General features: G+C 39.4%; 1 protein-coding gene across 2 annotated transcripts in view; it reads right to left on the reverse strand.

The window, feature by feature from the left end:
* The window catches only part of LOC110982883 (adhesion G protein-coupled receptor L4-like), a 40,099-nt gene extending 16,986 nt beyond the window's left edge, over positions 1-23,113 (reverse strand). Inside the window, exons 1-12 of one of the 2 annotated variants that reach the window (XM_022241634.2) lie at positions 22,892-23,113; positions 13,760-13,802; positions 11,574-11,696; positions 10,062-10,297; positions 8,982-9,117; positions 8,093-8,335; positions 5,905-6,258; positions 4,318-4,349; positions 3,680-3,871; positions 1,850-1,903; positions 1,170-1,296; positions 287-409 (exon numbers count right to left, since the gene is read on the reverse strand). In XM_022241634.2, the coding sequence (XP_022097326.2) occupies positions 287-409; positions 1,170-1,296; positions 1,850-1,903; positions 3,680-3,871; positions 4,318-4,349; positions 5,905-6,258; positions 8,093-8,335; positions 8,982-9,117; positions 10,062-10,297; positions 11,574-11,696; positions 13,760-13,802; positions 22,892-22,963 (1,735 nt within the window). In that variant the 5' untranslated portion in view covers positions 22,964-23,113. The remainder of the gene's footprint in view (positions 1-286; positions 410-1,169; positions 1,297-1,849; positions 1,904-3,679; positions 3,872-4,317; positions 4,350-5,904; positions 6,259-8,092; positions 8,336-8,981; positions 9,118-10,061; positions 10,298-11,573; positions 11,697-13,759; positions 13,803-22,891) is intronic. The other variant, XM_022241635.2, reaches the window with a different exon arrangement.
* Positions 23,114-25,599: the final 2,486 nt, after the last annotated feature.

A 25,599-nucleotide genomic window follows, 5' to 3' on the forward strand; every position in this document is an offset into this window, starting at 1 on the left:
GACTGCACTGACCACTGGATTCCAGACAGGCTCTGCTTAATTCTCTTCATTAGTCTGTTTCTGATGACATATCTTAGCGCTCAACAGTCTCTTCCGACAAAGTGATTTCTATTGATGCAATAAACATTAGTTTACAAATGTTTAACCCCAACAGCTAGCAATGTGTTGTCTTACATTTTCTGGATCCATTTCTTCACACTTTTCAATAGATACAGATTAACTGCTGTTAAAAAGGAGCAAAAGAAGTTCATGCAGAACATGTGAGATGTACGAAAAACATCCTCACCGGTCCCGAAAATGCTCTGAGGAATGGTGACGGCAACTTTTGGTTTTTCATCTTCTCCAGTGCCGTGTCCCAATTCCACAGTGCCACTCATATTGTGTGGATGAAGCACATCCACCTTTGTATCTGAAAATCAACAGGTATCATATAAGTATGCCGACGGGAAACGGACAGCCACTCAGAAAAAAAAATTGCAGGGTGTCCGATGCCTCCTGCATACTGAGTTATCCTAAATTGCAAAGTGCTTGACGTGTTTCTTTGGCATTTTAATGGCGGGGGGAGGCTCTGTAATATTTCCTCGTGCCTCCATTCAATTTCCTTGCTCAGAATTTCAATAAGACCAAAAAATCATAACACCGACATTCGAAACTGTGATGGCACACCTTTAAATATATGCCCTTCAGAAATTGAGGTTAACTCTTCGAAACTTGTTGGGTGTGCTCTGCCAAACGCACAAGTACCTACTTTGGATGCATGCCCTTGCTTACCACATATGGACCATCAGTTCTATTAAAGAATTCCATATCTTGTTCTCATGCATGGAGTGGACAGAGTAACCCCCACATAATTGGAATCTATTTAGAGTCCAGCAAATGTCCCTTGCCTAATCATAATCATTTCGAACAGATTAACAGATGGCACATTATTTAGAAGGAATTCGATTCTACAGGTTGGTGATGATGTAATAAGCGAAGTCATCTGTTGAGAAAGTAATGAGCATATCATGTCACAAGCAGTACTGATGGCATTTGTTTGATATTTTGTTGGCACAAAGCTCTTGAGGACAATCCTGTTTATAGTCCACTCTCTTCCCTCATCAGTCGGTGTATCCCACCATCTCTCGGATGCTTCACACCAACAATCAAAGGAGAAAGTTTGTCCTCACCAACAAACGTATTATTGACGATCAGCGGAACACTGCCACTCTCGGTTCTGATATAGGCAGCAATCGTGTTGTCCACTGCTGCACTGAGGCGTACACCTTCCATAAAACTGCTTGTTGCCATGCTACCCTGCAAAACAGAACAGAGTCACATCAATATATTACTTTCAAAATGGTAGCAAAGTTCTTCATATGTTCTGAAATCATGCCTTTGTCCTGACCAATTTTCTTTTGTCTTTGCTAGTCTAAGAATCATCCATTTACAAAACTCTATAGCTCTCCAAATAAAATGTTGGAAGTTTAATTGTGCAGTGGTGCACCCAGAATTTATCACGAGGGGCCTCGGACCCAAATTTACAGGGCACATCATTCCCAAAGAACTCTAGATCCTTAACCCTGAGAGAGGAGGGGTAATGTGCCCCCCTCAATAGTTTTTCTTGTATTGCCGCAGTTCACTGTTTTCAGAAGTTGAACCTCTAGCAGTTCTTAGATTAACTCTTTGCAGTCATTTTAACACCATACATTGTGTTTACAACATCAAACCTACTGTTCTTTCAAAGTGCACATTTTCTGGAGACGGATCAGCCAAAAATGTATACTTTTCCCACTGCACTGCTCGATGCATGCGAACTGTTTTCTCACAAAATTTAATATCAAACAGAAATTTTCTGTCTCAATTTTACCTCAGTTGTATTCTTGTTAATTTCAAGGACCTGGTTCACAATCTCCATGTAAACCTGTAATACAAAAGAAGACATTATTGCGTATGTGGCAGAGCCAGAAATGAGTAAGTTATTAAATACACGTTTTTACATAAAAGTAGTTCCTCATTAAAATGTTAGCTTTAGTTTAGAGTTCGTGTTTTTTTTCTAGTAGTGTGCTCCCTCTGTTTGTTTAAGCCCCAGCTTCCCCCTATATAGTGTAGGCACATGGTCTGGCCACACTCAGTGTAGCATATCAGCAGAGACCAGTCAACTTCACATGTATTGTTACTCCTAACTGGAGTGTGGTTTTCTGCTTGAGCCTTTGTCTGCTGGACATCAGTGATTGAAGTCTGAGTGTATACTCTCATAAGGTCCATTTTACACTGTGTTGGGTTTAGCTTTTGGTTTTTAGTCTTTTGATTTAAGTTCTTTTAGTCCTTAAGTCCTTTGAGGTTTTTGCATTTTTAGTGCCTTTTCATTAATGAATTCTTTTTTGTCTATTTGTTGAAGTCAAATATTGGTGTCTGAGTCCTTATTAATTAGGTATCCTGTGAGTTTTCCCTCAAAGACCCTTGGTCTATTAGAGTTTTTGTTGTTTTGCGAGTTCCCCATAGTGTGCCATTTTTCCCCATTACACATGGCTAGTAACGTACGTAGTTGCCACACTGTACCACAGCCTGATTATTCTTAGCCAGTTTTCGTGCAATTTATTCAATGTGTGGTCAGAAATTGTGTGTGAAAAAGGAAAATACAAACATTAACATTTTGAAAATAAGTTATAGGAAGGCCACATGGGCGTTGCCAGGATTTTTCCAAGGGGAGCAAACCATATGTCCCATTGGGTGGGGAATTTCCTGAGGGCAAGCTACATATAGTAGGTCTAGTCCATTAAAGGTGGTGGGGTGACTTTAATGCACATCTGTGACTTTCATCCCATTTCCTTTCTTTTTTCTATTCATGTCATTTCTTCCCAACTTTTTTTCTAATGTTCTCCCATTTTTAAGGGGGGGGGCAGCAAGTGCCCCCTCTTGCCCTCCCCTTGGAAGGCCATATTGCGTTACAACTGAATTGATCCTTTAAGACATGCATGATCCTAAGAGCATGAGCTCACAAGGTTCTGGCTACCCCATTTCCAACAAATCACACCATTTAAAGTGAACAATATTGCTTGACAATGCATTCAATGTCAAAAACTTTTCCAAAAACTGTTTGTATTAAAAAAACCCAGGTTTTTGCAAATGGTTGATTGCAAAGGAAACTGCATCTACTGGAAAGTACATCCTTGTTTTGACAGGGACTTTTGAAAGGCCATGTAAGCCTTTTTCATACAGGGTGAAAAATCTACCAATCAAAATTCTCTCTGGGGCCAAATTTCATGGGGCACTGTAATGGGAAACACTGCTTAGCAACAAAAGGAAAACAAGCTTGGAACAAGTAGAACAAGGTGCCAAGAATTTTTGGGCACATAACCTTATTTCGCTTGAGGGCCAATCCAGTACCTAGTTTTGGGGGTGCCAAACTTTTTTGGATGGGGGTTGGAAAACAAACACTTTTTTGTAACCTTTTATGGCCTTTCCAAAGAGTAAAGAAACATTTTTGGGCTTTTTAAATGCTTTTCAAAAGAAGGGAAATGAAACCGAATCAAACAATTTTTTACTCCTTTCTTGGGTGCTACGGCTCCCACTGGCCCCTGAATTTTCCCTTGAGTTTGCTCAGCAATGGTTTCCTGCACTTTGTAGATTTATGTCCCAGGGCTCCATAAGATTGCCATTGACCCCCCTGCCACATCTGATCCAGTTCGGACAGTACCTTCAGCACATTTCTTCTCCGATAATCTTTTTCATCCACCAACAGTGCATCCACTTTGTCGCCAGTGGTCTTCAGAATGACTGCCAGAATTGACGCGTTAATGCGATCTGGCGTTCCTTTGTACTTGCTCAAGTATTTGGCTACAAAGGTCAGGTTGCTGAGGAATTCTTCAGCATTTGCACTAGTATCAATCTGTAAAACGATATTCAGTTTGGTAATTACACAAAGGGGAAACAGTACAATGCAAGTCAAGATGGGGCATTGCTTGGATTAAAAAAGACACTTCAAAAGAACCATCACGCTGTTAACAAAGTGAACTTGGGAAGTGCACATAGGCCTACAAGAAAAGTACCTCAAATTCTGTGAAGTATTTAAATGCTTAAAATCTTCAGAGTTAATGACCCTTGGTGTCATTCAGTGAAGTTACAGGCATACACAGGGGGCAGTATTTGCCCCCATTTAAAATTTTGAAATGTACACAGCACATGATTTATTGCTTTATATGCTAATTTTATTAACATGATTTATGTGCTAACTCCAGTTTTATGAGCATGACAGAGAAGTTAAAACATAAATATTCCAAAATGTCTGTGTTCTTCAAATAACTGCTTTGCTAACTTGCAGATGAATCAACTCACCCCGTTTTTCGCATCTATCAGAGTAGGTTGGTCTGTGAAACAAAACCAACAATGACTTCAAAATATATAGCAAATAACACAAAGTCTTTGTAAAATTGGAACATGGGTTTCAGGTTTTTAAGAAAAAAATGACGTAGTGAGAGATGAACAAGAATCTTTAAAAAAGTGAGAGGGGAATCAGAAGACAATGAAATGAATCATGCAAGTGGTGAAATATGAAAGCTATATGACTTGCAAAAAAGGAATCGGCAAGATCATTGAAGGAAATAGGACAATAATTTTGAGGGTGTTAATAAAGAGATAATAGGTTTCCTCACACATTTGTATACTTTTTTGTTTAAATGCCCCATTGAAGTTAGTCACAGATAATGCCAAATGATCAACAGTCAATGATCACTTTTCAACGATTGTTAATTCAATTTCCTCACATTTCAGTGCACTTCCTCTCACCTGATGGTCATGTACACAATATGTGTACCACCATGCAAAGACATATTTGGCATGGTGTACTGCATGACAAGAAATTGAAGGTGGTGCAACCAATTAATCCAAAGGGCAACAAGAACTTAATTGACTGTTTGTGAAGTTGTAAAATATGAATACATTTTTCCTGTCGTAAGTTCAGGCTTACTTATTTCTTGCATGACACGGAAATATTACAGTTCATTTGCATTTTTTCCAGTTCTTCATGCATAAAATTGTTAAAAAACTAAACTGACACAAAACGAAGTATAGAAAAAGATATGATTTTGCTGTTTAGGCTACATCAAACAAGGAAAATATCATACATGTATGCATATAAATAAAACAAATATGTTTTAAGTAGAAATGTGCAGATGATAACATGATGTGATGCATTTGAATGAAGGTTACATACATTTTGACTCCAAAATGACTAAATTGTTTCATCTATTGTAAATTAAGCAACTGCAGACAATGAAGTTGAACTGTCTTTCATGATAAAGTAAGGTAAATGTATGAAATTATTGGAACAAAGTGTAAATATGGTCCCTGTCTCCATGCCTTGTAGGGAGAATTTTCAGCTCCCTTAATTTCATTTTTACAATCTAACACATGTAAGCCTCAGGACATTTTTGGCACAAAAAAAATGAAACATCAGTTAATTTTGTAATTAAAAATGATGTTTTGTTATATGCTGCTATATTCTACACATTTACTAATGGACAGGTCATGTCAAATGTTAATAAGCATTTTCTTCTGAATTGTGTATCCAAAACATGTTAATGTTAATTTTGAAATCGCACATTAGTGTCCAAACGTTCCTATTAGTTTGTGAAACCTCATTGCATATTGTTCAAGATGTGCACCAAACCAAGACTGGTGCATTTGTTTGTGATGTCACCGTCGAACTGAGCGACCACAGATGGGATGAAACATGGGTGTGAAAGGTCATGAATTAAAGATTAAAGCTGAAAATGAAGTTCACCATTTATGAATTTGAACCCAAAAAGTTTGCAAATGTGTGGGAAAATCTACAGTGATCTCCATTTCATGGGTGTATTTTTCACATACTGAATCAATTCAGTATAAATGGCTTGGTTCTTATGAAAGTTCACACATTCTCACCAAGTGGTTGTGTAATCTCCATTCTATCAGTTGTGCTCGAATCAGCAGAAGTGCTGTCAGACATACTCTCTGTGTAGATTTGAACAGTAGTGGTCTGGTGCTGGCCAGGAGTACTTCCTGGTGTGATTATTTCTGGTTTGGTTGTAGTCTCCTTGCCAGTTGTTAATGCTGTGTCTGATATCCGAGTTGAAGACATGGGGGATGTGTCAATCTTGGTTATGGAATCATCCCTATTAGTTAAAAGGGGTTCCTCAGTTGAAGATGGCTTGGATTTCATGAAGGCGTCTTCTCCAGTTGTAGCCTCCAAACGAGCAGGTTCCGTGGATAGTTCCAGAGTTGATACAGTAGTGTAGTCTGTACTTCAGTGCATGCCATCAGCATTGTGTTTGAGGGTTTTTCACAGAACATGCAAAATGAAAGAAGGCAGAAAATGCAGCATTCATCACAGCACATTCAAGTCATGCAGTGCAACCACAGTGCAACAAAAATAAAAAATGGTACAAATTATTCATGGACATTTGCAAACCTGAGTACAAAGAAAAAACTGTAATCTGATAATTGCTGTGTTTGGTTTGCAGTGTGGTTACGATGAAATCTACGTGCAAAACTTGACCAAGGAAAGGGACAGGCCTACAAGCAGTATGATATTAGGAAGTACAGATATAAGTCTATCAAGTGGGGAAATGTACAATGGAAATGTCTTGTGTTAATATAAACCAGTGCACCCAAGCCCTTAAGTCTGCTATCTTTTTGTGAACATTGATATCTGTACTGGAAAGTATTTTGGGGGCAGATTATAGAATTTGTATATGAAGCACACTACAAATTCCCCGCCCAAAGTTTTTTTCAGTTGTAGCTGCTCATGCTAAATATAAACATCCACTACATCCAAAGCATGCGGTCTCAACTGAATTCAGACTCCAACTGAACATGGATCACTTCACGAGGACCTATTATGAAAATTAACTTCACTGTGTCAAATGCTGCAGTGACAGTTAAGATTTTGTTTCAATCCATTTGATTTTTTATCATGTCAACTTGAAAACAACAGCCCATCAAGAGGGAATGGTTTAGGACGAACTAAGTACAGACCAGTTGATTTGAAAAGGCCACTCTTCTAGTTCATGACATAGCCCTGTGGTAGATCCTTACCATCCACTCTTTATTACAGCTTGTGTGTTTTTATGCAGACACAAATGTTAAACACAAATATTTTGAGAAACTTTATGCATAACTTTTTATCATTATATTTAATGATATTTAATGTCGGGTGGGGGGATGTTGCCAGAAACCCAACCCAATAATAAGGATCCATGAGTGATTTTCCTGAAAATTTTCCTCCGACTGTCACCCTTCCAAGTACCGGTACTTTTGATGGTTTGTCAGTCAACTGCTGTTGAGTTCCTCAGTCGCCCCCTAAAATTATGTATCCCACTGGATACACTGTTGTAAAAACATGTCATTGTTCAAGCACACAAAATTTAAAATTACACAACTCCAAAATGCCTGGGAAGATGCCAAGCTCTTTAATATGCAAAGGCATAACACTTTTTGGCTTGATGTTATTGACTCTTTCTTGTTACATGTGCAGCAGAAAATGGCCTCAGATGAATTTGGGAGCATTGTTATAGGTCATGCTATTTAGCGTTAAGTGTCAACAAGTGTCAACACACCAACACGCACAAGAAGTGTTGCCAAAGCGTCAACAACTTGAAAATACCCTCTAAAGGTTTAAAAGTGGTTTTATCATATTTTAAAGACTCTACTGTGTAAGAGAAACATTGAATTCGCTTCTAGAAAAAAACTTTTTTTGTGATGTTTTTCGGCTGTCGTCTTTCTTTACTCTACCCTCCACAAGTAAATAGGATGGTGGCCGGTCGGGCTGCATGAGCAGGCCTCACTTTGTCACTCAACTTTCAACCCGTCAACCCGTTAACCGTGAGCCGTGAAATGATATTTCAGATAGATATGATACATTGAATGAAATATGTTGGAGCACAATTAATATTGTAAATTTAAAAAAAATTTCATAAATGCTCTCGATTAACCTCTTGATGGTTTGTTAACGCTTGTTGAGGCTACATAGCATGACTCCGGTTTATAAGGGGCATCTCGTGAATTAGGCCAACTGAATTGGAAGATACACCCAATGATATGAAACCTACAAATGACTCTTGATGCACTGTACCTTGTGGCATTGTATACCCATCAGTTGGTACAACCGTTGTACTTGAATCATTGGTCAAGTTAAATGGATCAAGCCTCAGAGCACTCATCTCACTCTCATTCAGGGGCCGGTCCCAAATTCCTATTTCATCCAGAGCAAGGTAGCTGCAGCCTTGATTTTGCAGTGGTACAGGAGCCTGACAGTGCCCCATCGCTGTCATGCTGCACGACTTATCCTTTTGCCCATTGGAGAAAACCGTGAGCTCTAATTGGAAGAGTCAGAAAGATGGTAGCTTTCAATGATTTTAAGGTTTTCAAAATTGAACCACAATGAGGGATTCAATAGTTACATACCCCAGTGGATGCATCAGAGGGTTTTTAGGTGGGAGGGGGCAGGTACTAGTAGTTGGATGGTCACTGGTTTGATGTGGCTTAGTGAGTCATCACTGGACGGATGGGTTTAAAGCTGGCTCTAGAATATTTTGGTGGAAGTGGCTGTTTGAGAGAGAGATTGTTGGGGCCCTGGGTGTGACCCTGTGGTGGATGGGTCATGGGGTCGGAGGTTACGTGTACAGTTGTTTAGAGACAGGATGTCCTGGTACCTCTAATTATGCAAATAGCATACACAATGTCCTCATGCTACAAACTAAACACATGATTTGGAGCCTGCTTCCACTTCTTCACCCATGTAAAATCACAATAAAGGCAGAGGACATGTTTTGTTTCTTTCTTAAATGCCAGTTGGACCAAACAATACCAGTAAATTCAACGAATACACCATGTAGTCCATTCTTGTTATTAAACATCACCTTGAAAGATATGACAACATCAGACGGGACCAGATCGACAGAAACCAGGCTAGATGACCTCATATACCTGACCATACCAAATTCTGAGGAAAACTTCCTTACCTCCAGTGCGATTGTCCCATGTCATCCCCACATGGTTCCACAGCCACGTATCAGAGGCATTATAGACTTCTGTGGACTCAAGTGTGATGTTGAGGGCCTGGAAAGAGACGGTTCTTTGGTCTCCTTTGAACGCAATCTACAAGATGGGAAACACAAGTTATCATTAGCAATGCTCATTGCGATGTAATTGACTTAAATTCAGTCACAGAAATGGGTATAGCCAAAAGGTAAAAATACTTTCATGTATGCATGTGCATTATTACAGAAGCGCATCTGGGCCACTTGCAAAAAATGTTTTCAAGTTATTATCTTGCCGCGGCAAGTTATTATCTCACGGCAGCCAGATAATAACTCACCACAGTGAGACAGTAACTCGCTGCAGTGAGATAATAACTTGAAAAAAAATGTTGTGCAAGTGGCCCCTATACACTTCGATATATATGCTTCCCTACATTTTACTTTCGGCGTCATTCAAAATGAGAGGCACATTCTCTATTTTCAAGCTGAAGTATCTCAATCAGGACTGCGACCAAGCTACAGATCCAGGTTAATTCCACCCATAACATACTAGATTTGTTATGAGGTGCTTTGGATGAGTGGATCTTGTCAGTCCTGGTGGAGCTAATCTTACACAGAAATAAAGAACTGTGATTGCAAACTCATGTGCGTGTTGAACACTGTAGCTTTGAAAGAGATGAGAAATGGTACTGCTAAGACAGGACAACTCTGATTTCAAACCCAAGTAGCCTGACTGGAGTTTTTCAGCCTCTGTTGGCAATCCAGGAAAAAATTTGGAAATTTTCCAAAGTTTTGTCCTTCAACCTGAAAGAACCAAAATCTGGTTCTTCATCTGTACCTGGTGTTTCATGTAGTCTGGTTACAGAAAAAAGCCACCCAGTGATGTAACTAGGGCTAAATATCCCAGAGGTATACACATTTTTTTTCAAGGGGGCACCACAAAACAATAAGCAGCAGTTTAATGGAGATTATTCACAGATTTCAAAGGGGGGCGGGATGTGCCTGCATACCCCCTCAGTTAGGCCACTGCTAGTGACTCTGCTCCCTGACAAGAGAGAATACCTGAAAGCCATTCTTTGAGGTGTCGTTCAGGCTAAGTAGCATGCATGTGTTATCTTTCAATGTCTCGTCGACATCTTCCTTCATGCTGAACCAGAAAGCCACGGTGAAGCCATCTGCGCATGCCAGTGGGTTGGTTGGGCAGTCATTCGGATAGGAGCTCAAGGTGATCTTGGCTGACTTCAAGTCTGAAGAGTAAGTCTGGTTCAGGACCGCAGCCCCATTGAGGACATCAATACCTGCCATGGAATGAATATGAAGCTTACCTATATCAGGTTTTGCATCTCATTTAACCCCATTTTAAAATCTCATTTGGGCATTTTATGACCATTTCTGATACCTTTGTGTTTTCATGCTAATGCCAAATTGTATTAAATAAAAGTGTGTTGTCAATCCGAAAGGAAATAATTAATATTACAGTTACTTCAACACCAAACTTAGCCAGGCTTAAGGTATCTCTGCTGTCTTTAAATTTTTTTTCTTTGGTGATTGATTCAGATAATTACAGTGGGCCTGTAAGCACCAAGTTCCTCAAAAGTGCATTTCAGTTAAAAGTTTTGGTTGACAACACTTGAGCAGGAGACCTAGAATGAACAGTGTCTTCCTGCAATGATAACACAGCAACAACACTCAATTTCTTAGGAAAAGCATGCAAACTTTGTAATGTTATAAAGGGCTTGCATTTCAATAGGAACTATGAAAAAGAGATATCTAATTGTGTCAACAAATTTAAAGGAATTTAAAGTTGTTAAAAAGGAGTTTAAAGCTGTCGAGAATCGGCCTATGATCCCAGTGAAATTCATGTCATAGCTCTTTCAATTCAGAAAACAATCACTTTAAGATATGATGTATTGTTTAAGCTCTCAATTGAATCAGTCAGTCTGTAAAAAAGCCACATTTCAAAACATGATCACTAGCAGAACCTGGGTAGAAAACATGGACTATTTCAATCCTCCCACAAAAATGGGGGATGGCAAATACGGGGGAGGCAGGTTCCTAATATAGAATAAGAGAAAAATGACTTTTCTTGTCATTTCCCTTTCTTCTCAAAGCATGTAAAATGCCCCCAATTAGTCTCAGCCCTCAGACAGGTCTGAGGCTGCCTACAAAAATTCCCAGATTCCCCCCCCCTCCCAAAATGTTTTGCTCCCCAAAACTTTGGTTCTTGATCCACATGTACAAAGGGAATCTGCAGGTTTTTTATGTACTTTTATCATAAAATGAAGCAACTTTGTCTTCAGAAGTTGATACTTCATATATTGGTCAAATATTAACAACCTTACTCACTCTCTGAGGGAATTTTCCCTACATGGTGAAGTTTCTCCAGCATACAAACTTTTTTAATAAACAGAGAGATACACAGCTGTTGGAAGCAACATTTTATGAGATAAAAGGTTCTTTAATTTATTAGAAATTTAGTCTTAAAAAAACATCACAGTATCAGATAAAACGAGTTTTAAAAAGTCAATGTCACATACAAATAAAAAGGAAGAAACTGAACAGCGTGTTGCTAACCTTTAATGCTGCAGAAACTGGGGCCCCCAAAAGATGAGGCAAGCGTGGATGAGCTTCCCATCTCAGAGTCCATATTCAAAAAATTCAGGCTCCAGTAGGCAAAGGTACTGTCATAAAGCTCTTCTAAAAATGCAAAGAAATGCACTCTCCCATATTGTAAGTGCAACACAAATTACAAGCATGTTAATTGGTCTCAAGTTATTCCATTCATTCTGCTGATTGGAACAATAAAAAATGTGTGCAGGAGAAATGAACAATATTCTCACAAAATGTGAAAGGTCTGACGTTTCAGTCCTGGCAAAATCTTTCTCAAAGGATGACCTTTGCCTTTAAGAAAGATTTTGCTAGGATCAAAACGTCGGCCTTCATATGTTGTGATGTGTATTAAGGTTACTGTCATCAGCAAGCAGTTTGCAGCAGTTTTGTATTACGTTCTCAGTAATATGCTGATTGAAAATGAAATCACTCACATAATTATATCTATCTAAAGATGGTCTGTGTTCCTGGCTTATAACTACCAAGAAAAGTGTCGCAAGCTCTAAGTTCAAGCTGATTGATGAGACAATAGCTGTCTACAGCCTCCTTTTGTTCCTAAAACTTGTCTTCTACCAGGCCACACATACAGTGGCGCTCTTACCATCCCCTTGATAGATGTATTCTCAAACCAACTTTAACCAAGTATTCAAGATATGATTAATCTCATATTCGGAAAACTTGAAGAGTACCACAGCCAAATGCTCGTGTCAAGAGCCCTCATATACATTACCTTATCGCCTAGTGGTCTCAAACTTTAAACAGATTGTTGATAAAAAATAGCATTTGAAATCTAATAAATAACTGCATTAGCTTGATTCTAATTCAAATCCCCATCACTCTCTGAAACAACAGCGACAGCATTAATAACTGACTTAGTTAATTGACTTTATTTCGTCTCACTGTGCATTTAATTGTATGAAAAGAATTCATAGATACTTCGAGAGTTTATCAAGAATTAAGATGACACAGTTACAACCAATACAAAGAAAGGCAGCAGACCCACAAAAAGCAAAGCTTGTTGAGTGCGGGTCCCCTGAACAGTATAAAATAGACAGTAACATAGTCAACAGATATAGACATTTTTAACATAACACGATCAAAACTCTGTAGTGAGACATACTTTGCAAGAATTTGTGTGACATGGAATGGATGTGGATTTACCTGAAGTTAAATTTAACCATACTAACTGAATTTGGTGTGTTCAACTGAGGCTCATATGAAATAAGTAATGATATGCTGTCACAATTTGCAAACATTTGTTTACAGCATTGGAGACATGCCTTGAAATGGAAAACATGCCATGGGTGTTACCAGGGATGACCATAGCCCTTTCAAGGGGAGCACTTGCAAACTGGCAAACTTTACTGGTGATATGCAGTCAGTTTCTGAGGTATTTTTCACACAAACCAGTGAATTGTTTTTATTTTCCTTCCTTTATTTTTCTTTTCTTTCTTTTTTTCTTTTCTTCCCTTTTTTTCCGGGGAGCACCCGTCGATATACATGAAATTCACAGATTTGAGAGCTATTCACACTGATTCGAGAAAGCAATAACCGAGCAGTTCTCTGGGAAACATTTGGCTACCATCTTCCAGCTTTTTCCTGTAAGCTTGCCAGTAAAATGTAGCAAAATGCACAATCTGATCTGTCACAACATTACTCGGTTTACATTAGAAAAATTGCCATAATTGTTAGATTAAACAAAACAAATCAATTAAAATTACACATTATGTACACAATGATTGGAAATGTTCCATAACGATGTCTCCAAAACACGAGCATGTTGCTCAAAATGCGTTGGCAAAACAAGTTTTCTATAGTACAACATACTAATTATGAGATCTTTTGGAATTTAAAACCCACAAATGCTGTTCTTTCAACCTAAATACAGATGAAATTTCAAAAGTTATATTTCGTTTCAAAATAAGACAAGCAACAAACCCACAAATACTGTTCTTTCAACCGAAATACAAGTAAAATTTCAAAAGTTATATTTCGTTTTATAATAAGACAAGGCACGCATAAGCACACAGGATGTAACGTTTGTTTACCAATTTTCTTTTGTCGTTATATTATATTTAATTTGCTGGTCAGAATTTCCAAGGGGAGTGCCACAGCATCACAAAAAAAGCCATAACATAAAAAGTGCTTACCTGAGCTGATTCCTTTGTAGAGGTATTCATATCCGCTGCCAAACTATCATCACAAACAGAAAACAAAAATCGTTTGACAAGGCAAATTTCCCGTAGATATTGGCATGGTTGATGATTAACCAATTATTATTAAACTTGGTTACCGGTGAATCGCAGTATTCAGTGATATTGACCATACGGATAAAACTGGTGTTGGATAATTCTTTCGTACTTTCAGAAACTGCACGTGCCTGACAGTTTCCAGAAACAACACTTTTGATGGCATAAGCCCGTTTGTCTCTCAAAGTTTTCTTAGTGCCAGTGACACAAACTTAAAATGGGAACACAGCAAACGCACGTTGAGGCGGGGTCTTTGTGAAATAATTAAGCATTTTGGTTAGATGAAATTTTACATTACATATTATTAATAGCTAGAAACTTTGTTTCACAGCCCCAAATTGGCTTAAAATGCATAAAAACACAAAATGAGCTGTATCCATGGCAATGAGCACGGTATGTTTTTGAAAAGTATATTTTTCTTATTTGCACCCCTGGTCCTTTCATAATACAAAGTATTTTAAAAATATATTTTCGACCATGGACACAAATATAAAGTACTTACCTGAAAAGACACTTAAAAGGCCACAGTGACGTTATGCCGACTGCGCGATTTGGAGGAAATTGACAAAAGAGAGCACTGAATTTTTTTGGTTTACTCTCTTAAAGCTATGCCCATACCGAGTGCCCCTCAAAACAACGTCCTCTGACATATTTTCAGTTTTCACGGAGGAGTAATTTTTGTCAGCTCTTTTTCTTTTCGATTTTTTCCCCAGTCGGAATCAATTGAGTTATTGGATAGCACCGGGCATCTTGGCGAGGTTATTTGCTCAAAATCAGTTATCATCATCGAGATCACGAGTTTCACCTCGACCGTATAGTTTTCACGAAGAGGCAAATTTGACCTTTACTGCTGTTGAAAGCACGGTGTTCAATGGGGTAAAAACAAATCTGATTAGACACCATAACAGCGGCAGCACTGCACTCATACGCAGCTTGACGCGCACGTGCGTTTGACAAATCACGACACCCTATTGGTCGAAGAGGCATGTAATACGCGGGTACCACCTGCCCAGAGCGCGACCAGTGTGCCCAAAGACTGCTTCGAGTGGTATAGTAAAGATACCCTGCTGAGGTGATCCATGGAGCATTCTATTTTCCTGAGGCGAAGCCGAGGGAAAATAGTATGCTTCATGGATCAACGAGGGAGACTAGTTTTATTATAACAAGAACAGTCAATATTTGTTCTGTAACACATCACCCATGCTATGAGCTGCACAGGTGGTAGGCAAGCCTATTTTGCAAGTCCAAGCCAAGTCAAAACTGATAGTGACAAGTCAAGTCACGATTCATTAAAATAGCTGATTCATTAAAATAGCGACAAGAGTCCAAATCAACTGACTCGATCTAACACTCTGGTAAGGCGAAATACACACCTGGGCACTATTCATGCGGTTTCGTTGCTACAGACATAGTTCTTTGGTTGCTGAGGGGATAGGCCTAGTTCTCTTTCAGAGCGAAGTTGCACGTGTTTAGACTTTGTGGAGTGGCAGTGCAGAAAATAGTAAAGCTAGCAAGCGTCACATGGCCCACTTTTGACTAATCAAGATACAGAATCTGTGGGTAAAGCGTTATAAAAGCACACAGGCCACCAGACCCTATTCAAAACTACAGGCAAATTCACCCCTTGGTATAGGAAATTTACGTACAGTTGAAGAATTCCAGCCCAAACATTCCATGAAGCCGTTTTTCTATGGTGAACAAACCTCTATTTAAGCCTACTTAATCTGGCCATGATTCTAAACGATGCGTTTGCCGTATTGAAACGAAGAGACAGCAGTGCCGATGAGCTGCAAACGGGTGAATGTATTTTAAGAGCACATGTATGCAAATACAGTCAATGAAAGAGAGTTACGTGCTGCCATCCATCGCTTCGCCCATTGTTTCCCATACTTCTCATAATTTCGGCTACATACGCAAAACTGGTAGCGAATGCGTTTATAATTGCTTCTAATTCAGGTTGTCGAATAATTCCACTATCTCCCTTGAGCTGAAGTAAACCCTCACCGTCGAGTCGGTCTCACGTCTCCTCAGAGCACTTGTACCGTTGTACATGTTTCACACGCACATGACGCATGGTGCCCTGTGTCACCTTTAGTTCTACTTGTGATCTCTATATGGTTCGTACCAAAGGAAGGTTAATTTCATTTAAAAACATGCCCTCTTTTGTTCCCACTCGGAGCAGATAGGTATCTGAATTTTTATGAAGAGACAAATTTAGCGCTCCGTGAGCAACTTACAGGGCTCGCGTGACATTTTGAATTTTTAGGAAGCAGACATGCATCCAGGGGAGAGGTTTGAAGGTCAACCCCCCCCACTGCTTTAACGCCAAAATTAAATTAATAAATGAATGAAATAGAAATTTAAAACTTAAAAAAAGGCAAAAATAATGACGTCTTACTGCGTGTATAAAAGTAAGTACAACAGTAATAGTGTAATGCAATATGCCGGCCTGTCTGCAATAATTCACACGGGCGATTCACAATAGTGCGCTTCCAAGAGTTTGCAACGCGTTGACCAATCACAGAGCGCGAAATCTGTTGACCCTTTCCAATGATGTGCATTGATTACCTTCTTCAGGGCAAGAAGGTACTCATGGTTACCGAAAGCTCGGCAACCACATATTTCAGAGCACTGATTTGATATTATATTCTTGTCGATATTCTGATCTCGGTGCCACGCAGCCCCTTCATATTTCTCTGATAAGCATTGACTGATGTGATTGGTCAATGCGTTGCAAATTCTTGGAGGTGCACTACTCTATAACGTCCGTGTTGGACGAAAATCTAACAGGCCTGACCCCTCCCCCTTGAAATTTCCTCGATGTCCATATCTATATGGACAAATCGTCCCAGCGCAGTGGCGTAATTAAGGCTTAAATGTCCGGGGAGCAACCAGGGGTTCATACATTTTTTAAAGGGGCACACCACAAGAAAATAGGCTGCAGCTACACAGTAAACAGAGATTATTCACAGACTTCAAATGAAGGGAAACGGGGGGAGGGGGCATCAGCATTCGGTGGGGGAATGTGCCTCTGTAGTCATACCATTTCCCCGGCGAAACATGTTGGATTTTGAATTTCACAAGAGACGAATTTCCATGGAGATTAAGTACTCTATTTTTCTGTAATTCAGACATCGGAAACTTTAGCTATCTGTATTAAAAAATTGTCAACGTGCTCCTAAGAAGACGAAATCTTTATCTAAAAAATGACCGACTTAAAACTCACTTTCCTCAAAACGCTCCGTTGCCAAATTTGTTCCTTCTTGAAATCTCTGACGAAAAGCTCACCTGGTCCCCAGTGCGCACTATAAATTTCGGGATCACATTTCTCCATCCAAGTTGCATTTGACAGAATATGGTAAATTCTGGACCTACTCCTCAACAATTGCGTTCTCCGTGGGTGATACTAAAAGGCAATTTATTCTACCCACAAGTAAACATCTAAAAGCCATTTCTTATAGTGAACTGAATGGCAGAATCCGTGCATGTGTGGACAATTTCCTCTGTTTGAAAGTGTTTGACAGTCACTCAGTTTACTTTGCTCTTTATAAACATACTTGTAACGCATATGCGTATCTAATAACCAGACCTCCACTTAAGGATAGAGATGACTGAGTCCACATTCATCCATTACGAATTCTGCGTACATTACATCACTAAATTGTTCCATTTTCACAAGTTGTTTTGAAGAGAACGTCAATATGAAAAAAATGCAGTAGATATATTTTGTGTGGAGATTGAGACGACATCTGTGTGCATGATGAAGTATTGTGTACAGAAGAGAAATATGCAATTTTGAAACATATTCCGATAGACTTGTGTCAGACCATTTGGATTTGGATTGAAGGACCCAGAGCGCAATACATTAAAACGAATAAAAAATTTTATGATCCTTAACACAACAGTAAAAAGAACAAATCAAATGCTTTTTTTTTCAAATATGACAGGTTTACTAATAACCAAATAGTTCCAAAATGCGAAATTGCGTGGTACGGCATACATCAACGTCATACACTTCTTTTTGTGGTCGCCAAATACCAGAAAAAGTGCATTACAGGACTATACATTCACATCACCATTAACGGAGAAGAGGATAATTAATCATCTCTATGCCTAAATATTGAAAGGGTTGGCTACCATTTCCAGGGAGACATATCGACTGGTGAACGAAATTGAATTTGAATTTTTCATTAGAAGTCCATTACCCAAAGCAGTTTACGTTCCCTGCTCATTACAAACGACGTAGGTCCTCCAACACGTCTATATATACACCAAGAAATATCACACGACGATTCTGCAAAATTACCCATCTGGCTACCATTGAACAATCCAGGTTATCCCTGATGTCTTAATGAGGTACCTGTATCCTTTAAACTTTTCACGACTGGCGGGCTCAAGATGAAAAAGAATGGAGTACGTTGCAATATTGGAGACTGAATAATTCATCAAAACCATCATTCAATTCGGCAAAGAACAAAAAGGGACATATTTTTGAGTGACTATGCGTTAAATCATGTCCAGCCGTCTGGATAAGTCATTGCCGGTAAAATTGTTGTTACAAAGTCGTTTCCTTTAACAAAATTATGATCTTAACAGTAATGATCCGATCATGATCATTAAAATGTGTTTTTATTCCTCCATGGTCATATCGAACAGAAGATTCAAACTTACTACTGTGACCAGATACAGCGCCCGTTCAGCAACTACTTGCTGTTCACTGCAGTTCACAACAGATAAAGTTCACAACATGCAGTCGAGCTGAATGACCTTAAACTTAAAGACTTTAAATTACTCAGGAAAACGGCAGATGAACAGTACTGAATTTTTGAATTTTTAACCAGTAATGGCGGTACAATGTTCCTGCGTTTGAAATTTACTCTCTCTGTTTTTATGACAGCCTGTACTCTGAATGCAGCCATAATGAATGAATCTTCAGCAACACTTTAATAACAGGGGCTTTTTCATCCACTTAATATTCATTGTGTGAGAGCGTTCGTCTCCGTGGATGGACTATGACGTGACATGAAGGTACAATACACTCTTACATCACATGGGCTGTTTTCCAATACTCGACTTGGGTCCGTCTCAACCGGGCTTCAACTGTTTTTTCAACTTCCTGACTTTGAGTTTGTAAGCGCAATAGTAAGTCTGATAGTGCCACAAAACATCAAGTAGCCTAAGATGCAAAAGAGCCAATTTAAGTTAAACGCTTCAGGCCCACAATCGAGGATTGGCTTCATACACGAAGCCTGAAACGGAGACGAAGATGAGTATTGGAAAATGGCTATGGTTATTTCAGAATGAAAGTAGGGTAACAGTTTGCATTCACCCAATTTTGATCCGACAATAATGGGCGCGCCATATTTCTCTAACATTTGATAGCCTTTTTTCTCATCAGCTTTAGGCTGCTCATATACTAGGAATGCGGCAGTGACTTGATGGAAAAGTACTGAAAATTTTTAAAGAACAGGTGTACATGTACTTTAAATTTAACTGGTTCATATGCCGGTAGGTAAATGAATCCAATGCAAAGCTTATTTTTTTCCAATGCCACAGATACAGTGAGAATGTCGAAGGAGTAGTTATATTCCCTTGACAGTTTTCGTCGCCTTAAATAATCAAGCTCGCAGCAGCAGTAGGAGTTATCCATCCATTATTCCTGTGCAAGATTTCCTTTTGAGGATGACGATCACTTCTGAATTACTTCAGGAAAACAGGCCATCCGTGGTGGTATCTAGACCTATACATGTACAAGACAGCGAACCATACACATAACGCTTAATTTCCCACCTTCTATTCTATTGGTCTCGTCTGTTTGTGTCCCAAAATGTGGAATTTTGGAAATAAAGATATAACACGGGCAAAATGCTGAAAGGACTTTAAAAATTAAAGTGTGAGCACTGATTGGTGACTCGACTCGACTTGAGTTTACTGCGATTAAATGACTCAACTCCAACTCGAGTTCTTCATCAGAAGACCTTACTCGAGTGAAATTTAACAAGAGAAAGCCCCCATAAGCAAACTCTTTGCGAACAAAAACAGCGTTGGTTTGTAATGTTCATGTCATGTGTTATTATTGTCAAGTCTAGTAGGATGTGGTGTTACAACACACTTAACCAGAGGTAAATTTAAAAAGGCGGAAAATGACTTTCTTGTTTTTATTTATCGTATTGTGTTCAAATGTTTGTGACTCGAATGAACTCAAGAGCAAAATACTTGACTCGACTCAGCTTTTTTGCCTATGACTCGACTCGAGTCGCAAAAATTAATTATAACTCTGTCACATTTACTGTATAAACAGTTCTCGGTTTAGCTTTTTCTCCTCTTGTTTCAGTGGTGTTTTGGGGAAACTGGTAGTGAACAGGTTGGATGATTCCATAATATTCAGCGAGGAAAAACATATGCAAGACACTTTTATAGTCAAAATACGAAGGAATGTTGACTTCTGAGTTGAGGTTTTCTTCAAGAGATAATCGGATATTTTGACGACGGTTCTTATACCTCTTAGAATACTGCTTGTCAAGAGATATTACTACTTCGACTCCGCCGACACCAAGCATATCCCACGGGCCTGAGGTGGCTACTTGGTGGATCCTGCCTGTAGTCATGCTTAACTCAGAAATTAAGCCATGTACGTCTAAGTAAAAAGTCTATTCAACTCCTCTCTGAAATCCAAAACGTCCCTTACAAGTCTGCCGAGGTAAACTCTGGGCTGGGACTGTTTAAAAAGTACATGTTCGAGACATTTCTCGACTCGGCTGACATGCCTTTTGCCCGTCTTGTTTCCTCCTTTGCATAGATCTTTTTGGGGTTATACATGATCTTAGGTGGGTAGAGAGGAGGCTTGGTGGGTCGAGATCCCACAATTTAAGAGTCCTACATTGAAGCTTGCCCCTGCAATTCATTTGCATTACGATTTTTAGGAGTCCCTGTAGCGGAACGATAGGTCAACATCATTAACGTTTACATCCTTACTTATTTGATGGTTGCAGGAAACTCCGTAAAAACGATGAATTGAATTTAGGCATTGACAGTAAGCCCCATATCCAGTAGGCTGAAAGTGTATTTTAAACAACTGATATATCGCTATCATAAAGCCTTTGTACCCGAAACAGCAGTTTGGCGATAAAGATTCAAGCTATCGACTTGCGACTGCAGTAATCATTAAACAATCTAATATTTTTTAATAATAATAATAAATAAGCGAGTGCAGTAATCATTAAAATCTTAATGAGAAGTAAAATGTTTCACCGCTAGAGTTGAAACTTGCATTGTCCTGTTAAAATGCATTTGAGATCTGAGCGCTTTTCACTGCCTGGTCATTACAATGAATGTGTCTACGCGCTTTCATTTGGAGAATTTCACTGATTTTTCTGTTTCAAAGCGATGGATATCTCCTCGCACAAAAGCTGCCAAACGAAAATCACAAGTTTTCGTCATTCGTTGTGGGACAGTCTTGGTAACACGAATTGGGTGTTGAGTGCACTAAATAGAACGGAATGATGGGACATGTCTTGTGGTGAAGAAACGGGGTTTTCTTAAGTATCAATCACAACCACAGCATTATTTTACCATAAGTAGCTTTGCTCATCGACTGTAAATGGTTGTCAGAACGGTAGCACGGCACGAAGTAATCTTTAGCGCGTTTCACGGAACTATGAAACATGCAAAACAATGATAATTTAAATTGAGGACAAAATTATTTGATACTCGATTTGATTTTCATTGTCACGCGCTTGCTGGTAAAACTCAGTATAACTGAGTTGGAACTAAAATCACCCAAGCTATGTAGAAACACACTCCAAACGTTAATAGAGGCTACCTTGGGGTCATCAAGTAATTCCCAACCACTTTCCGCTGATTGATGGCCACGATAGCAACGCAACCTTCAGTGAAATGAAGGAAACGGCTTACAGTCACTTCAGCAGCCAGTTGCAAATTCACCGGTCGTCCAAGTTACATTAGAAAATAATCTTTCTACCAAGGTAATCTTCAACTGTTTCTACTTCCATGCACTGACATAATCGATTTTGAAATGTTTTAAACTCAAACGTTTCTTATCACCCCTCTCGCCAATTTGATTATGAATTTTACCCGAATTTGCCTCTATACCAGCGTCCTGATTTCGTTCTTCAATTCTGCAGACTGTTGCATTCTACGACCCTGCATGCACCCCCCCGGCCAGGGTTTTGTCGGTATTCCGTCGTGGTATAAAGAATGAAGCGCAATAAAATCCGGTTTGTTTGTCTTCATAATAAAAAAAGTCTATTGTTGATTTGCCTTACATTCCATTATTTTACAACATTCAAATTCACCCTGCGCCACCCACACATCTTGCACCAATAGATTGCTTTCAAGGAAATTCACCAGCGATTCCAATTAGAATTTCGTAGATCCAAAACGGAGCTACCATTTTTTTCCAAACTAAAAAAGTATTTTAAACACAACGCTAAATATCCGAAATATTACATTTTGGATGTAATATTAAAATAATACTGATATACTGATGGTGAGTTCACAAGTATCAATGCCGGTAATCTATTTTAATATCAAGCTTTTCTACAAGGATCAATACACTTGCATCGACAAGTACTGGGTCAATATAACATAAACATCAACATTCAGTCTTAATTCTTAAGACCACATAAGTTTAAAACAAGGACTGTTTCTGTTAATTTCGTTTCAGCTTTACCTGAAATCTCTAGTAAGAATTGGTGGCCTTGTGTTTAGCAAGAATTGTATTAGTTTCGTTTTGCGTTCTGAGAACGGCCTCGTACTCAGTAATTCCAGAGTTATGAGGCTAGAACTCCCTTTCGCCAGAGGTCCAATATAACCCAAGGTCCAGAATCATATTAGGCCTACAATGATTTAAAAAATACATCTGCACTGGGGGCCTATGGCTTAGAAGAATTTCGTCTATAATAAAGAACAAACAGCGCATGGAATTTGAGAAAATTTGAGAAATCGATTACAAGACAGGGCTGATACAGCTTTTCGCAGAATTTAGAAATTAAATCAAACGGTTTAACTCACCATTAAGAACGGAACCGTCAGGAACACAATCCACCACCACATGATACCGGTTAGCCGAGAGATTCTCTCCATCCAAAGTGGATCAAAACGAAGCTGCCCGAAGGACTTTGAGGCTTTAAAAAGCCGCTGTTTCGAGCAATAGGTGTTTCTGTTCTGTGTTTCAGTGCGTGTTCCTCGAGTACGTCTGTTGTCTATCAAGGCAAGCGCTGTGTGTAGAGGTGCGCCGTTGCGCCGGCGGTTGTCTCGATGGGGGCGCCTGAAATTATTATTCAACGGAGAGGGGGCGTGTAGTGTAAATTTAACGACTTCTGCGATGTACTTAAATAGGAAAAAAAGAGTTAAGCCAATTCCAGAACATTTTACCTTTGTTAATAATTCGGTCGTTCATGTAATATTTTTCCAGTTTGAAAAGCGGTCACAAAAAGGTTGTACTCATTGGTATAGCAACGAAGGAGGGAGCCACCCCCTTGACAAAATGAAAGAAGGGGAAAAGAGGGGTAACAGTGGTGTAACTGGGGTACATTTTGCAGTATTGGACTTTGGGGACCTTCATTTCTTTGGGGAGGGGGAACTCAATGGTTTTGGTCAAAGTTGAAACACTGTTAAGATCAGACCAAGACGGTTTATCGCCATTTTTAAAAATCTCCTTCCTCTATCTTCCGGGGGGGGGCACAGGGCTCCAGCGAGGGGGGTCATGCCCCAATGCCCCCCATGCACCTCAGCGTGGAAACAGAAAAAGGGGGGGGGACAACTCGGCTTGGACAAGTATTTACAGATAATGAACACTGCAACGTATATACATGAATCCAGCAGCGTTTCACTGGACATATCAGGTGGCCCCCTTTAATGGCGAAAAGCATTTTGTCGTGTCACAGAATAACAGTTGTTTCCGAGCTCACCGCCATGGCTTGGGGCCACTGCATTAATGTTCATTGATAACGTTGCCATGGTCAGCGGATTCATCTGAAGTGAACATCTTCACTTGATGGTGCCGACAGGGACAGGGAAAGTAACACATGATGATGACTTGAGGTTGCATACCGAAGGGTTAAGAGTGTCCGAAAGAGAGCTGGGTTTTTCATGGTTTTATGCAGAAGAGTGTGGAAATAAGCCAATGGATATCAGAACGCGATGTACATGTAGTACATGATGTAAGGGCCATTAGTGTAATGGAGAGATACATTAGCGTGAAACGATGCGGCTGATGGATAAAGGTTTCTTTACATTTTACCTTGTGAAATTATATTGATGACGCAATAATGCATTTTTACTGGATAACGCTCAAAACAAGTACCGTTGTACACGTATAGAAGAGCACATCACGATTTCTGCCGGGGTCTACTAAAACTATTTGGTCTACTTTTCTGAAGTCATTTGACTTGCTGTTCTTAAAACAGAATGGATGAAGACAGGATCCGCGATTCTGTAAAGAAAAGGCAAATTGAAGGACGGTGCATTACTTTTAGCACAGTGCAGCCCGTATGGTGGAAAAATTTCTCTAATGATTGTCAATGTCAGTCAGTCGAATCGTGAATCTGTTGCCTTCTTTTATTATGATTGCCAGAGTCAAAAGCCCCCCTTTCAAGGCATATAGACCTATCTTTAATTTCATGTTGAAGTTCATGGGAATAAAAAAATAAAGGATATAGTTACTCTGCACAGTTATCTGCAAATACAGCTCACGAGTGCCACGATTTTTTGGCTGTGGAAGTCTCAGAGATAGGATGTACATCATTGATGGCTTCTATTTTTTCTGAGACTCCCAATTTAACAAATTAGGTCATAAGCAAATGCAATATATTGGCAAGTTGCTTGCATCAAATACAAATTGAAGCCATCTATTCACTGAGTTGTTTACTCGTCAACAGTTAAAGTATTCAGGTTGAATCTTTATTGGCTCTTATCATCTCTAGAATCGAACTTATCTTTAACGGGTACCTGACCATAAAATGGGCTGATTAAAACAACAAACTTTTGACACAGGCAAACTATAGCCAAGTCTGGTCCTCGCACGCTTTTGTTTAATAATAATGTGAAAACAATTTTTACATTCTCGCTCAGCACTGAAAAAAAATCTGCAGACGAGTAGACCGTTGCTCTGGAGACGCGTGCTACGTTACCCGGGCAACCTGCTGAGGTCTAGCGGTAACCATGGAGATATTGACTCTGCAGCAATTACTGCTTTCCCCTCCCTCGACGAGGCCATGCGTGACAGCATTTTCAGGAGCATGCAACAAGTTGGTCAGGAGAGTAGGCCGGATGCTTTACATCCGCCATTTTGTGGTCTTCGATTCCTAAAACAATGATAATAAAAGTACTTGCTCTGTCATCGTTTTTTTTTTCTGATCTTTTCTCACCTATGCCTACCAAAGCAGAGTTGGGTAGCCTATATCCTTCGGTAAGCTTCACCTCTATCAAACCAAGATTCACCTTCTTGTCACTTTCAAGAATAAAAAATGTAGCTCCAAACACAAATCGGAAATTCATAGACCCTCCGCCAGTATTTTAGTTTAGATGCGTACTATAGTGGAAATGTACACTGAGCAAAATCGTACTTTTCCGCTGTGTGGAACGTATCGGCCATTATCATTACCGCACATCATGCATAAAAGCCGAACACGGCAAACAACACATCATGACACACAGTTTGAATGATGGGGGCCATGTCACACGAGCCAGTATAGGCGGGGATATTTCCAGGCAACTCG

This window comes from Acanthaster planci, linkage group LG01 (genome assembly GCF_054643075.1).
Source record: "Acanthaster planci isolate LZ-2023a linkage group LG01, COTS_SCS, whole genome shotgun sequence".
Taxonomy (NCBI): Eukaryota; Metazoa; Echinodermata; class Asteroidea; order Valvatida; family Acanthasteridae; genus Acanthaster; species Acanthaster planci.